The sequence below is a fragment of the Agelaius tricolor genome, unplaced genomic scaffold (genome assembly GCF_023055355.1).
Source record: "Agelaius tricolor isolate 1412-34295 unplaced genomic scaffold, bAgeTri1.0.p SCAF_11, whole genome shotgun sequence".
NCBI lineage: Eukaryota > Metazoa > Chordata > Aves > Passeriformes > Icteridae > Agelaius > Agelaius tricolor.
Window position 1 is genome coordinate 6,943,349 of NW_027269271.1, and position 13,660 is coordinate 6,957,008.

Consider the following 13,660-nt stretch of genomic DNA (forward strand, 5'->3'; position numbering starts at 1 on the left):
TGCAAGCGCATGCAACCCAATCTTTTGCCAGCCCTCGGGAGCTCCCTGCTGCCCTTCCCGGCTCCTGCCCGCCCCAGCCAGGTCCCGCTCGGCCGGCCCTACCTGGGTCGTGGAACGGCACCAGCGCGAAGTTGTACAGCGGCCGCTTGGGTCTCTTCAGCGATGTCTCCAGGATCTTGGATGCGCCCTCGATAACTTGCACCAAGTCGTCGTACATGGAGCCGGTCACATCGAAGACGAAGGCCAGGGTGGAGGCTCCCTCGGGCACCGCCTCGGGCTCGGGCACGGCGCGGGCGCTCAGGGCGAGCAGCAGCAGCAGCAGCACCGTGCCCGGCGCCCCGGGGTTCCCACCGACTGCCATCGCGGCGGCCCCCGCGGCGGCCGGGAACGGCACCGGGGGCAGTCGGGCCGGGAGAACGGAGACAGACCGGGACGAACCGCGGAGAGAGCGGGGATGGAGCCCGGACGGACCCGGGAGAGCGCGGGGATAAACCGGGACGGAGCGAGGAGAGTGCTGGGACCGACCCGGGACGGACCCGGGAGAGTGCTGGGACCGACCTGGGACGGACCCAGGAGAGCGCTGGGATAAACCGGGAAAGCGGGGACAGACCGAGGGGAGTAAAGACCGAGAGGGGAGAGCGGACCCCGTCGCCCACCGCCCTCTCCCCTCAGGCGCGGCGCAGGAAGCACCGCCGCTTTTGTCTGCGCGCGGCTGCGGCCCCGCTCCGCCTTCCCTACCGGGCAGGGCTGGGGCAGCGCCGCCCCAAGGGACAGGGCTGAGCCCCGGCCGTGCCGCGGGGCCGCTGCTGCCAGCCAGGCTGGGGATGGAGCTGCGCCTGCCGCCCCGGGAGCACCGGCTGCGCGTTGAGGCGGCGCCCGCCCCCGTCCCGCCTCCCGTGGCCCGCTGCGGCCCCGGTTCTCACCTGGGGTCTCCCCTCACTTCGGGGTCGGCGACCTTACGCCGGGGTCTCGCCCCCTCCTCGGGGTCCCGCCCTTACCTAGGGCCACTCCCTCACCTGGGGTCCCTCCCGCATCTCGTGGTCGCCGTTCTCACGCAGGGATCCCGCCTTCACTTGGGGATCACTCCCTCACCTTGGGGATCCCTCCATCACCCCCGGGGCCCCTCACCTCACCTGGGTCCCTCCCTCACTCCGGGCTTCCATCCCTCACCTCACCTGGGTCCCTTCCTCACCTGGGGTCCCGCCCTCACTTGGGGGTCCCTTCATCACCCCCGAGGTCCCTCCTTCACCTTGGGGACTCGCCCTCACTCCAGGCTTCCATCCCTCATCTCACCTGGGGTCCCTCCCTCACCTGGGTCCCTCCCTCACGCCGGGGTCCTTCCCTCACCTGGGGTCCTTCCCTCACCTGAGGTCCTTCCCTCACGCAGGGGTCCTTCCCTCACCTGGTGTCCCTCCCTCATGCCGGGGTCCTTCCCTCACCTGGGGTCCCGCCCTCACGCCGGGGTCCTTCCCTCACCTGGGGTCCCGCCCTCACCTGGGGTCCTGCCCTCACCTGGGGTCCTTCCCTCACCTGGGGTCCCATCCTCACCTGGGATCCCGCCCTCACGCCAGGGTCCTTCCCTCACCTGGGGTCCCGTCCTCACCTGGGGTCCCGCCCTCACGCCAGGGTCCTTCCCTCACCTGGGGTCCTCTTGCTCCCCAGCCCCTCCCGGCCCAGGCTGTGTGTCCGCACCTGCCGCAGGTGAGGGTGGCAGTGCCGGCTCGTCCCAGAAGAGCAGGGTCGGATTGGATATTGGGCAGGAATTGTTCCCTGTGAGGGTGGGCAGGCCCTGGCACAGGGTGCCCAGAGAAGCTGTGGCTGCCCCTGGATCCCTAGAAGTGTCCAAGACCAGGGTGGACGGGGCTTGGAGCAACCTGGGATAGTAGGAGAAGTCCCTCCCCATGGCAGAGGGTGGAACTGGATGAGCTCTATGGTCTCTTCTAACCCAAACCATTCTGGGATTCTGTGATTTTTAGTGTTTTATTACTGGAAACGTGATACAAGACTGAAATCATTCTGACATGCGCTACCACTCTGGCTGTCCCTTGGCTTCAGTTACACATCCACTACTACTACTGAAGCCCTCCTCAGTGCCCATGAGCATATCCCTAAATTTAATAGTTTAAAGGGAGTAGAAAAGACTCCAGACTGTGACCAGGACAATGGCACCAGCCACTGTCAGTTTTCTGCTGCAAGAAAAAGCCTGGAAAACAAAGGAAGGGAAGTGACCAGAGTGGAGTTTTAACTCTGCTCAGGCAGTGAAAGAGATTAGAGGCTTTATATTTCAGGCCTCAGTTGTTAGGGATGCAGCAATGTCCCAGCAGGCATCTTTGGAAAACTCAGTCCTGACCCAATGCCACACAGAAGGGCTCCATAGAGAGTCATGAGCCAAATTCCCTTTGCTCCAGCTCACCTCAGTGCTGCTGTGTAAGCTTCCTTGCCATGGGCTGCCTCCTGCACTGTGGGGAGTAACAGGACATCATTTTAAAAACCAGATGGGAGGGAAATCCCCAGCCTTTGCACAATGTTCAGTGCAGCTCAGAAAGGTAGACCGTGAAGCAGGATTTACCTCATTAGTTTCCATCCTTATTTTACTAATCTTCAAACTGCTGCTAAAACTGTGCATTGTTGTGACTGGAAAATAAATCATGTAGAAACATTGCTTATCCTAATCAAGTTATAAGCCTGGAATTGAATTATAAAAAGCAGATGTTTACATTCTTTCTCCCCTTCAGCACTGATGTCATGAGAAGGGAGCACATAACCAGAGCTGTGTGAAGCATTCGCAATAAAACCCCAAACCATGGAAAACTTGTCTCATCTGTAACTCTGCTAGCAGAAAACTAGGACCAGGTTTGTCAAAAATACTCACAAATTGTGTAAGGAGAGATGCACTCACGCCATTAAATAGGAATATGTATTTCGAACATCCCAAGGACTGGCAGCATTTGGATTTAAGGATTGCCTTCAGTCCTTTAGGAGGACAAATTCCTGTTATGTTTTGCATCATAAAGAAAGCCATCGTGTTCTTTCTGTCTCAAATTATTTCCCAATTTGCTGTGAACAAGAAAGAACAAACCCAATGGCTGTATGAAAAAATAACCCTCTGGGGTACCTACTTCTGTGTCCCAAAACACACATCGCTGAACATGGCTTTTAAGGTACCACATAAAGCAAAACCTTTATATTGTAACAGTGGAAACTGATTCTTATTTTGGTTGCCTCACACTTTCCACTATAAAATAGCCTTGCAGCTTGGAAGCTCTGACACTATTATTCACAGCAGGCCTTTGAAATTTGCAGAAAGTCCTGTAGCAAGAGGAACAACTTTTTTTCTTCTTCTCCAATGAAATGGTTTTCATAGTTTGCCAAAGATTCATCTATTGGAAAAAAAATCCTTGTTTTCCTTCTGACATGCTCTCCAGTAAGGTTTTGACACGATGCCAGAATGAGAGCGAAGCACAGGCACTCTGAGGTCAGGCACTGTGGGAGTGCTCCGTGGCAGGAACACCTGGGGATTGTCAGGGTGGGGGCTGTGGGCAGGGCATGCAGGGGTGCAGGGTTGGGGTACCCCAGAGGGAGCAGCCCTGGCTCTGCCACAGCGGGTGCCACCCTCACAAGGTCCCTGGAGTCTCCTTCATATGCACAGATATTGCAGTTGTATTCACACTTCCTAATTCTGAACATTTCTAGCTTCACCTTGATCATCTTTTTGTGCCTGTTTTGGGGTTGGAATTTAGCATTTTCTTTATGTAATTTGGGAGCATGGAAGAATCCAACAGATCTGGTCTTAATAGTGTAAACCCCTGCCACCACACTCCTGTACTGTCACACTGAGTGTGGGTAAAGCTGACCTTTAGAGGTCCCTTCCAACCCAAACAGTCCATGAGTCTTTCCCTATGTATTTCTCCTGGACTGTTGTAAAGTATTAGCTGAGGTGGAGTAAAGAAATAAGTTGTTTAGTTCCTTTTTCTAGCTCATCTCAGTTAAAATGAATAAAATTTTTATACTAGCTTAGAAGATTGGGAAGGAAATACTTTTCACCCTTTGTGCTTCTGTCTGAATCTGCTCCATTTTGTAATTTGCAGCTAAAAATAGTTACTGTCCAGTGGCTGCTAATGAGGAAAGAGCTGGCTGTTTCATCCTCATTTATAATAAACAAGACTCCTCTTCAAAAACCCAAGTTTCCATCTGAAGGAGAACATCAAAATGATTGTTTTTAAAGCTGATGCTGCTCTCTAATTACAGAGCAACTGCTGCTCCCAAAACAGATGCTCCTCCTGGGATCCCATGGACCACTCGCAGCAGGCTGCATCCACCAGAGCTCTTTCTCACGACACCTCTCTCCTGGCCAGCAAGTTCTGCACATATCCCAGATACTCTGGGCTGCCTTGTCACAGGCATTTGACAGTATTTTGTTTCCTCTGGAACTCCATAAAGCTTTTTATGCATTCATGCATTTAAAGCTTTTATTCCAACTCCTCCTAAAAGTCCCATCCCTCCTTTCCTTTTTTTGTTTTTTCCGTTTGAAGTTGATTAATTGTGGAAAAGGAGGGAATGGGTGCTGTTTGTTTTGGGTAGGTGGCTTTGGCTCTCCCTGTGAGAAGTGTGTGTATTGTAGAGTGAGATCTCTCCAGTTCACTGACTGTATTTTCTTAGCCAACATTTAGTCCTGTCTTTGTATTTTATGTATGCAGACACTCTGGTCCTGTATATGAGAGCTGCAAATTCACTGCTCTAAAACTAAAAATAACCTTTTTTGTCTCAAATTCTTGCATGCAGGCAGAATCTATGCTGCTTTTGGCAAGGGCAGGGTTAAAGTGCCATCCCAGGACAGGAATGCTACAACAGGAATTAGCAGGTATGTCAGGAGTCTGAAAGCAGGTAATGAAGCTCACTGGAGCTGCTGCTTAGAGATCTGCAAGGAAAGATAAGCAAGGTGCAGAAAAGAGAAAGGGCTGATAGATTAATGTGTGGTTATATTGTTATAATCTTCATATTCATCTACAGAGACCATGAAAAGACCTGCACAGCTTCTGGGGGAGATTTTGAAATGTGAATGCCATTATATGATGAGTGTTCAGACTCTGAAGGGATCAAATAACCGCTGACCCTTTTCCAGCCTGTGCCCTGTGGTTTCAGCTGTGCAGCTGCTGTCACACGTGGACAGTGTGTTTTTAGTACTCATCTCTCTGCTCTGTGACCAAGGCATCTCACTGAAGATGGTTAAAAGCTGTGCTGCAGACAGAACCAGAGAGCCTCTATACTGAACAATCTCAAGGCCTTTCAGTCACAGAGGATTCACAGATTCCTGTGAGGTACCTTACTTTTCCCAACAATATAAAAACTGTGATTTAATATAAACATGGGATGTATGTAACTTTGGTTCTACTTCTGCCTTCTGACTCTTCAGAAGGGTAATACATTGTGAGTTTTCTCCAGCATCCACATGACTAGAAACAACCTGCTCTAGTTAAGGAAACCCTTGGATTCTAACATCTGAGTAGGAATAAATGTTTTTATTACATAATCCAGGTGCTGAAGAACTTGCAAGTTTCTGATCTCTACTTTCCCAAAAGGTTTGAATCTGAAACAAGGTTTGAATCTGAACAGGCTATGTTCTCTGCTCCTACCCTACAGCTATAAAGAGATAAGCTGGGAACTGAAATCTGTTTTGAAATGTTCACACCTATAGTGTCTGGCTGAATTCTGGCCTTCCTGTGTTTTATGGTTCCTGCTTCCTTTTTAAACTCAGTCTGCTCTAATATTTCATGGCTTTGCCAATTAATGCTTTCCAGCAGAATCAGAGCAGACAGGTGAATGGTAGCAATTCCCTGTGTTCTACAAACATTTCTGATGACAGGCAGTTTTTCATGTAAAAGTTGTAAAAATGAGATATTGTAACATGCTGTGTGCTCTACACTGTGAAGAATCTAGAAGTCCTGCAGAGACGCTTCTGCCATTTTGAATCTTCTTTCTGTTCCACAGAGGTTTGCTGAAATACAAATGTCAGTTTGATTCACAGTTCAACACATTTCAAACTCTCACATCCCAGTGAAAAAGAGTAAGACACAGGCCTAAGTAGCTGTAGCAACTGGAGTAGTTTGTTTAACAAACCCTGTGCCTGAGCCAAGAGACCATTTCACCCTGCTGTAGCACTGAATCATCTCTCATCTGCAAGATGAAATCACTTTGCTTTTGGTTATAAAACATTTGTTTTATACAACAGGCCATCCTGTGATCATGACATAGGAGTCAGGGGTCAAAAGTTTTGTTTCTGGCTCAGAAGCAGAGTTGCTGCCTTCATTAATACAATTATGGAGCAAGACCAGGACCAAGTTAGGACCTGCTCTGCTGCTTACTTGGAAAAACAAAAGAGAAGATAAACTGACAGATGGAGATTTCAATATATTAAATATTTAATGAGAAAAGTAATGTATTTCTTTATTAAAACACCAGGAACATTATCACACACTGAAAGCAGAAGAACCATGCAATAAAGGTCATTTTTCAAGATCAGCTCCATGAAGATCAATAAATCATGTACTTAATTTTTTTAATTCTGCACATGGGGAATTCATGCTAATTATCCATTATTCCAAGCTATTTTTACCCAAAGCCATGTCATCATGCAAACCTTACATGTGGTTGTGTATTAAATGCAGTGCATGAGGCAGTGTGGGGTCCATTGCCCCTAAAGTATCATTATCTCCACTGACCATGGGTGTCCACATCCACCCTAAACACCTGGAGCTCCTTTTCCAGTCCATGGAGATCTCCCACTTGATTTCTCCAAGAAATCCCCATGTTAATGCATTAACATGCATTAAATTGCACACATGAGCTTTACATCAAATTATATTTATAGAGAACTAGATGTATAGATGTAAAAAAAACAAGAAAGAGAGGAAATGGCCTCAAGATCTACCAAGGGAGATTTAGATTGGAGGTTTCTGGGAAAATTTCTTCATGGAAAGAGTGTTCAGGCATTGGAACAGATTGCTCAGGATAGTAGTGGAGTCCCCATCCCTGGAGGTGCTCAAATAATGTGAGGCACTTGGGTCAGTGGAGAATGGCTGGACTCAGTGGTCTTGGATGGCTTTTTTCCACCCTAAACAATTCCATGATTCTATGAAAACAGATAAAGTTACTACACAGTTACTACTTTCACCACTGGAGTAATTGCCAGTTGCATATAGGAACTTTTTGAAAAAGAATTTTTAAAGGTATTTTAAATTTTTTTTTCCTTGGCAAGGATTGTATTCTGGAGAATTTCAACATATTGTATGGACCATGTCAGGGTTATCAATACATTTACAATTAGGCAACCAGGCTGTGTTAGGAAAGCAAGAGGAAGAACAAGAACATGATCTCCCTCTGCTGGTACATCACAATGAAATGTTGTGAGAAGGGATTAGAGAAAGGATGGATTTTTAGCATTATTTTTAATAAAGTTAGAGAATAAAAGATGAAATTACTTTTCACACGTGAGATTGAAAACAACCTTAAAATAGCAGCAAACACCACAGATCCACACAGACCCTCCCTATGCCCAAATGTTTTGTACTTAATATTTACATAAGTCTTTTCTATAGGAAGGTTTTCTGGAAAGTAAATTAAGTTGCACAGAGAGATTCTAGTGATAGGAGAATTCAAAAAGCAAGAGTACTTTTTATATTGGGGGGGAAAATGTATTTACTTAGAATATATTTTTTTTCAAAACTGGTCCAATGATAGATTTGTTTAATAATTTGATCAGAGAAAATCTAGCATTCAATACCTTTCTGTTGTCTCCTTAATAGTTCTGAATTACTTAAAATGAACTTTGATATTCAGAAAAATCTACAAAAGTTCCATCACATGACAGTCTATAACATGTAACAGCAATTTCGGATATGCAGAACTGTTCTCAATTATTTTATTATTAAAGCAAGTCCTATACACTGCAGAAGGACCTGAGGTTAGATGTTTGCTACATTGCTGACAGAATTAGTCCAGAGCATAGCTCTGCAATCCCTTATCTGCCAGGCAAGCAGCAATATTTCCTGGCTGACATCCAGAATAGGTTCTGAAAGAAGAGGAAATTACTTCAAGTATCATAATCCTGTTACAAAGGGCAGCTGCTTTGCCACTTTGGCTCTACAGACAAAAACTTGTTTTGGAGTCAATGACAGACACTCAAACCATAGATAAAATCACAAAGCATCCCATTCCCCTCATACCTGGAGCTATCCTCTGGAATGCAGTTGACAGATGAGCTTAATTACTGCACCTCATGCCTTGGAATGAACCCTTCTAGTTTTAACTTCTCAGGAGGAGTGAGTTAGGGTTCAGCATCAAATCAACACCCCGTGACAGAAATTAGATAGAGCTGGTCTCTGGGTGTGTTCTGATAAAGCTGAAGTGAAAGAGATCCAGGCATCCTTGATCATAAATCATGAAATAAAACTACTTCATGGAATGACAAACCATAGAATCCTAGAATGGTTTGGGGTGGAAGGGATCTTAAAGCCCATTCCATTTCACCCCCTGCCATGGGCAGGGACACCTTCCACTAGCCAAGGTTGCTCCAAGCCCTGTCCAACCTGGCCTAGAGCCCTGCCAGGAATGGGAATGAGTTTGGTGTTTGTGCCATTTGCATAGTAAAGAAGGAAATAAATATTTAGTTCTCCAGAGTTGTAGTTTTGCTCCTTTTAAGCCTGTCAGAAAAATATTTTGTTTTAAACCAAACATAAGTCCAGGTTCCAGGCACCTGTCTGTACAGGCTGAGACTCTGATGAAAATTGCTTGGCACTTCTCTCCCCACCTATCCTCACTGGCATGAAAGTGTTAGCTCACCGTTCCAATCTCAATATTATATTTTTGTGTGTGTGTCAACCTGGCTAATTTAAATATTTCTCACATTATTAAAAATCCTGCTTTAGATTTCTTCAGCCACAGAGCACTAAATATCTTCAGGCATATGAGATGTGTTTTCCCAGCATTTGAAGAAACCAAGTTCCCCCAATTTATGAGTTCATAATTTTTGAGTCATTTTTTTTAGTCTGCAGTTTCAGTTTTTACATTTAAGCCCATAAAGACCAAAGCATCCTTTAAAATCCTGCCAGACTGTAAGTTAGCACCTCCCCAGTAGTTAACAAGGATAAATTTCCAAGACCTCTAGGTAGTGGAGAGCTAGTTTTACTACCAATATGGACTGTATTCTCCACAGTCACACTCTTCTTGGCATAACAGAGGTATTCTTAAAACTTGGAATGTTTTGCATATAAATTCTTTCATTATTGTCTGTTTCTCTTCCTGCTGTGAAATGTGAGCCTTCTGTCAGGCACAGCATTTTCTAGGATTAAAGGGATGAGTTAAGTAAGAGTGGACTTGAGCCTTTATTCATAATAAGAATAAAAAGCCTTTCATAGGAAAGGGTGATAAAAAAGGTTTCCTCTTACAAAACATAGTTGCTAATGCATACACACACAACAACAGAAATGGCTAATCATCATTTGGCATCAGGTAACCTGGCATTTTCCATTCCAAACCTGCTTTCAGGGCCTTATTGTTTTGTTAGATTCATGGTCTGGTTTGAAATTTTCCAGATAAAAGTCTGCTCTGAGGTGATTTTGTTGGCTTTCCACTGAAAGAACTCAGGAATTTCCAAGAGCACTCACTGCCCCAGACAAGACCATCTGTACCCTTCTCTGCACCGGTTTTGCAAAGCACAGTGCAGGGAGCCAAATGGTGTCCAAAGTAGGAACCAGCAGTATCAGGAGCTCTGTATCAAAGATGGAAGGAATCACAGAATCATGAAGATTGGAAAAGACATCCAAGACCATCAAGTCCAACTTCTGACCAAATCCCACCATGCCAAGCAAAGCATATCATGAAGTGCTATGGATGCTCAGTTTTTGATCTGCAGGAATGGTGACTCCAGCACTGCCTGGGCAGCCTGTGACAGTGCTTCACCACTCTTTACATATAGAAATTTTTCCTACTATCCAATCTGAATGTCCCCTGGCACTACTTGAGACCAGGCTCCTGAGTCAGCACAGGTCAACCGACACCATTTCGATTGTGGTGACTCTTTGGTCACAGATAGTGAACCCAGCACAGAGCAGGGCTCTGAGATGGAGCCAAGTGAAGTTCTGAAGCTCTGAGCCTGGTGCTGGTGGCAAGAGCCAGGCTTGCAGCTCTGCAAACTGGAGAGCAGGAGCCACAGGTCTATGCTGCCAGGATTTCAAGCTCATTTTCTGAGACTTGAGAACATCTAATTGTTTGCACAAATACCCACAGCTATGGCTGCAGCCGGTCTGCACAGCCCTGACAGGCTGTCCAGCTTTACCTTATAACACATACCAAAGCCAACCTGCTGGTCTGCAGCTCTAGTGGGTGTCAAATGAGGTCCTGAATGGACCTCAGGAGGTTGATGCAGCAGCAGTGTGGGGCTAAAGCCAGCTGTAAGCAGCAGAGGTCACTCCCCTGTGGTCACCAAATCCCTCGGTCACAGTCTGAGCACAGCGGTGGTTCCTGTCACTACTCTAAGACCTCAGTCTTAAGTGAGTTTTGCCAGTGCCTGTGGCAGGCTGAACTTCTCTTACAAAGCCTGACTTGCAAGAGAGAAATTTGGTTTGGAGCCAAGCCACAGCAGCATGTGAGACAAGCAAGCCCATTCTGCTCCAGCTCAGTGGAGCATCAAGTGATGCTCTGGTCACTGCCTGTGGTTTGTCTCTGCTCCAAAAGAGTGAGCAGCAGATTCACTTCATGTAAATCAATGCCAAGCCCTTTCTGAAGCACCACAGTGAATCTTGGTAAATTCACATCATCAGTAAATGACATAAGCTGGGCTGGGAAAACGAATTGTTTCTGCAACTGCAGCATCTGGCCTATGCACAGGGACAGCTCCTGTAAGGAATGATCACAGCTATGCTTAAAAAGACAAATTACTATTTCAATGCTCCAGTCCCAGGTATATTTACCTCCTGCCTTCAGGCTCCTGGGTCTGAAAGTCTGAAAGAAAAATGTTATCTGTTATACTGAAAGGTGTCAGAAATAATGTTGATTCCAGTTAAATACAAACAATAACACATTCCTGGCCTGAAGAGGTGAACCAACTCCTTCACTTCCTTCCCAGCCATCTCTGGATCAGCCCATCCCTGTTTAACCAGGCAATGTACTCAGACCCAGAATAAGCTGCTCCTTCAGTATGAGAGGCCACACACCAATCACAAGCAGCCTAATAAACTTTGCCATTTCTCCTACCCGTGTACGTCATTTCCATTGGGAGATTTTCTGAATCCACTGATTAGGGTGCCAAGTATATTGGCATGTATAGAAATTCCAAAAATGCAGGGCCTAGATTAGCAAGACTGCTGCTGAAGCCCATGGGTCTGCTGGCAGCGTTCTGCATGACTCCTTTCTACCCCTGTCTGTGCCCAGTAATTAACATGTAACAACAGTACTAAACTAATTTTCATGAGTTTTAGAATCCAGTCAGTATAATACAGAGAAACCTCTCCTTTCCATGGCTTGTAGATGAGCTGAAGGTGAGGGGAAGTGCCCTTTCCATGTATGCCAGCCACAGAACATCTTAAAAACACATATTGTCTTTTCCCAGCCTTCCTGAGCTGCTGTGAAGATTTTTAAGATACTCACATTTTAATAACTTAAAATATAAACTTCTGTGTGTACAATAAAATAATTTACAGGAAGGTAATGCATCATATTTTTTCTGTTACACTTCTTGAATGCCAAGATAAAATGCATTCTTGCTTAATAACACCAGTGCCAGTATTACAGGGTTTGGGTATGTTCTTTTGATCAAAGCATTTCTGCAGACTTCTTGGAATGCCTGTTACACTAATTTAGTTCCTGTTGCTTGCAGTTACAGAGTTTTTATTGTTGTATTTTTTGTTCTGGTTAAAGTACTTCTAAATCCACTCCTCAAAACCAGAACAAACAGAGAGAACACACAGCTGAACTGCAATATTCAGCATCCAAATAACCTTTTCTGGTAGTGCCACTCTATGATGCTCAATGTGACTTTCCCAGCACAGGCTCAGGAACCCAAGAAGCAGAGGGTGGACCTTCTTTGCTGATAAATAAGTACTAGTAGGCAGTGTCGTAAATGTATTTTAGAAGCTCTACTGTAGATGGTCTCATCAAGGGACTGTTCTTGAGGGTCTTCAATTAAAAAAAAAATCTGGAAGCAGAAAGTTTACAGTCTCTTGCAAAATAAAATATTCTAAGGTTTCAGTAATTGGTTTTAAGCATAGGAGTTTTATCTCACTGATGCCACAGTTGTTCTGTAGAAAGGACCTACAAGAAAGCTGGGGAAAGACTTTGTACAAGGGAATGGAGTGACAGGACAAGGGGAAATGGCTTTAAGCTGAAAGAGAGTAAGTTTAGATAGGATATTCAGAGGAAACTCTTCCCTGTGAGGGTGGCAGGCCCTGGCACAGGGTGCCCAGAGAAGCTGTGGCTGCCCCTGGATCCCTGGCAGTGTCCAAGGCCAGGCTGGACAGGGCTTTGGGGCAAGCTGGGCTAGTGGAAGGTGTCCCTGCCCATGGCAGGGGATGGAATTGGATGGGCTTTAAAGTCCCTCCAACCCAAACCATTCTGGGACTGTATTGTTTTTAACTATTTGACTAACAAGACAGCCTTCAGAAAAAGGCAGGCAGTAAGATTTTGCTTTCAGGGCAAGACATCAGATAGAAACTGAAGTGGTACCACTATAACTTTTGGGTTAGTGCTCAGAGCTTGTTTCTCTGTATATTCAATGGAGTTTGGATGTACAGAGCTCTCAGGTAAAACAATTGCCCTCTTCACAAGCATTTGTGTTATTTCATAGTATTCCAGAATGGTTTGGATTGAAAGGGACCTTAAACATAATTTGCTTCCACTCCCTGCCATGGGCAGGGATGCCACTTACTGGATCAGTTTGCTCAGGGCCCCATCCCACCTCCCCTGGTTGCCCTTTTGGGCTCAGAATCACCTGTTACCCTCTATTCTGATTTCAAAGTGACACGGCTGTAATGATTACTGGCTCTCTAAATTATTCATTTTTATTAATCAAACAGAAGCTGCTGCACCAAATATTGCTCCCATAGCACAGTGACAGCTTTGCTTTCAATGAAAGCTTATCTCCCAGTGGCAGGCCGTGGTAACAAAGGCAGAGATTAGATTTGCTATCTTGGGCAGAGACATTTCCTGGAGCTCCTGGGCCGGAACAAAGGAGCGTGTGCATAAACCCAAAGGCACAACTCAGTTATTAAACCACTGGGAATTCTTCTCCTGAGCACTGAAATGGGAATAGTGGGTAAAGAATGGGCTTTGACTGTCTTCAGACCAGGACAATTTTGTCAGAGAATTGAAAAAGAAACTGGGAAGAAAAATGAGTTATCTGTACAAAAAATGAAAATTAGTTCAATATCTAAGTTGTTTACATTCTCTCACTGGATTTGGAAGAAAGGTATTTTTGAAACAAATACTTTGACCTGCAGGATGGATAAAATCAAGAAAGGGTCCACAGTTTATTTTCAATTATTATTAGTAATTACAGTACTTAGATTTGTCACATTGTTTTAAATGTGACCTGGCAAAGAAAAAGGATCTGTTTGGGTTTGATCTAGTTAAATCCACTCAGAGTCTTGATGAAGCTTGTGGTTTTTCT

General features: G+C 45.6%; 1 protein-coding gene across 1 annotated transcript in view; it reads right to left on the bottom strand.

The window, feature by feature from the left end:
* HMCN1 (hemicentin 1) overlaps nt 1–744 on the bottom strand; it is a 161,370-nt gene extending 160,626 nt beyond the window's left edge. The window contains exon 1 of the mRNA XM_071435950.1: nt 103–744. Coding sequence (XP_071292051.1) covers nt 103–361 — 259 coding nt within the window. The 5' untranslated portion in view covers nt 362–744. The remainder of the gene's footprint in view (nt 1–102) is intronic.
* Nucleotides 745–13,660: the final 12,916 nt, after the last annotated feature.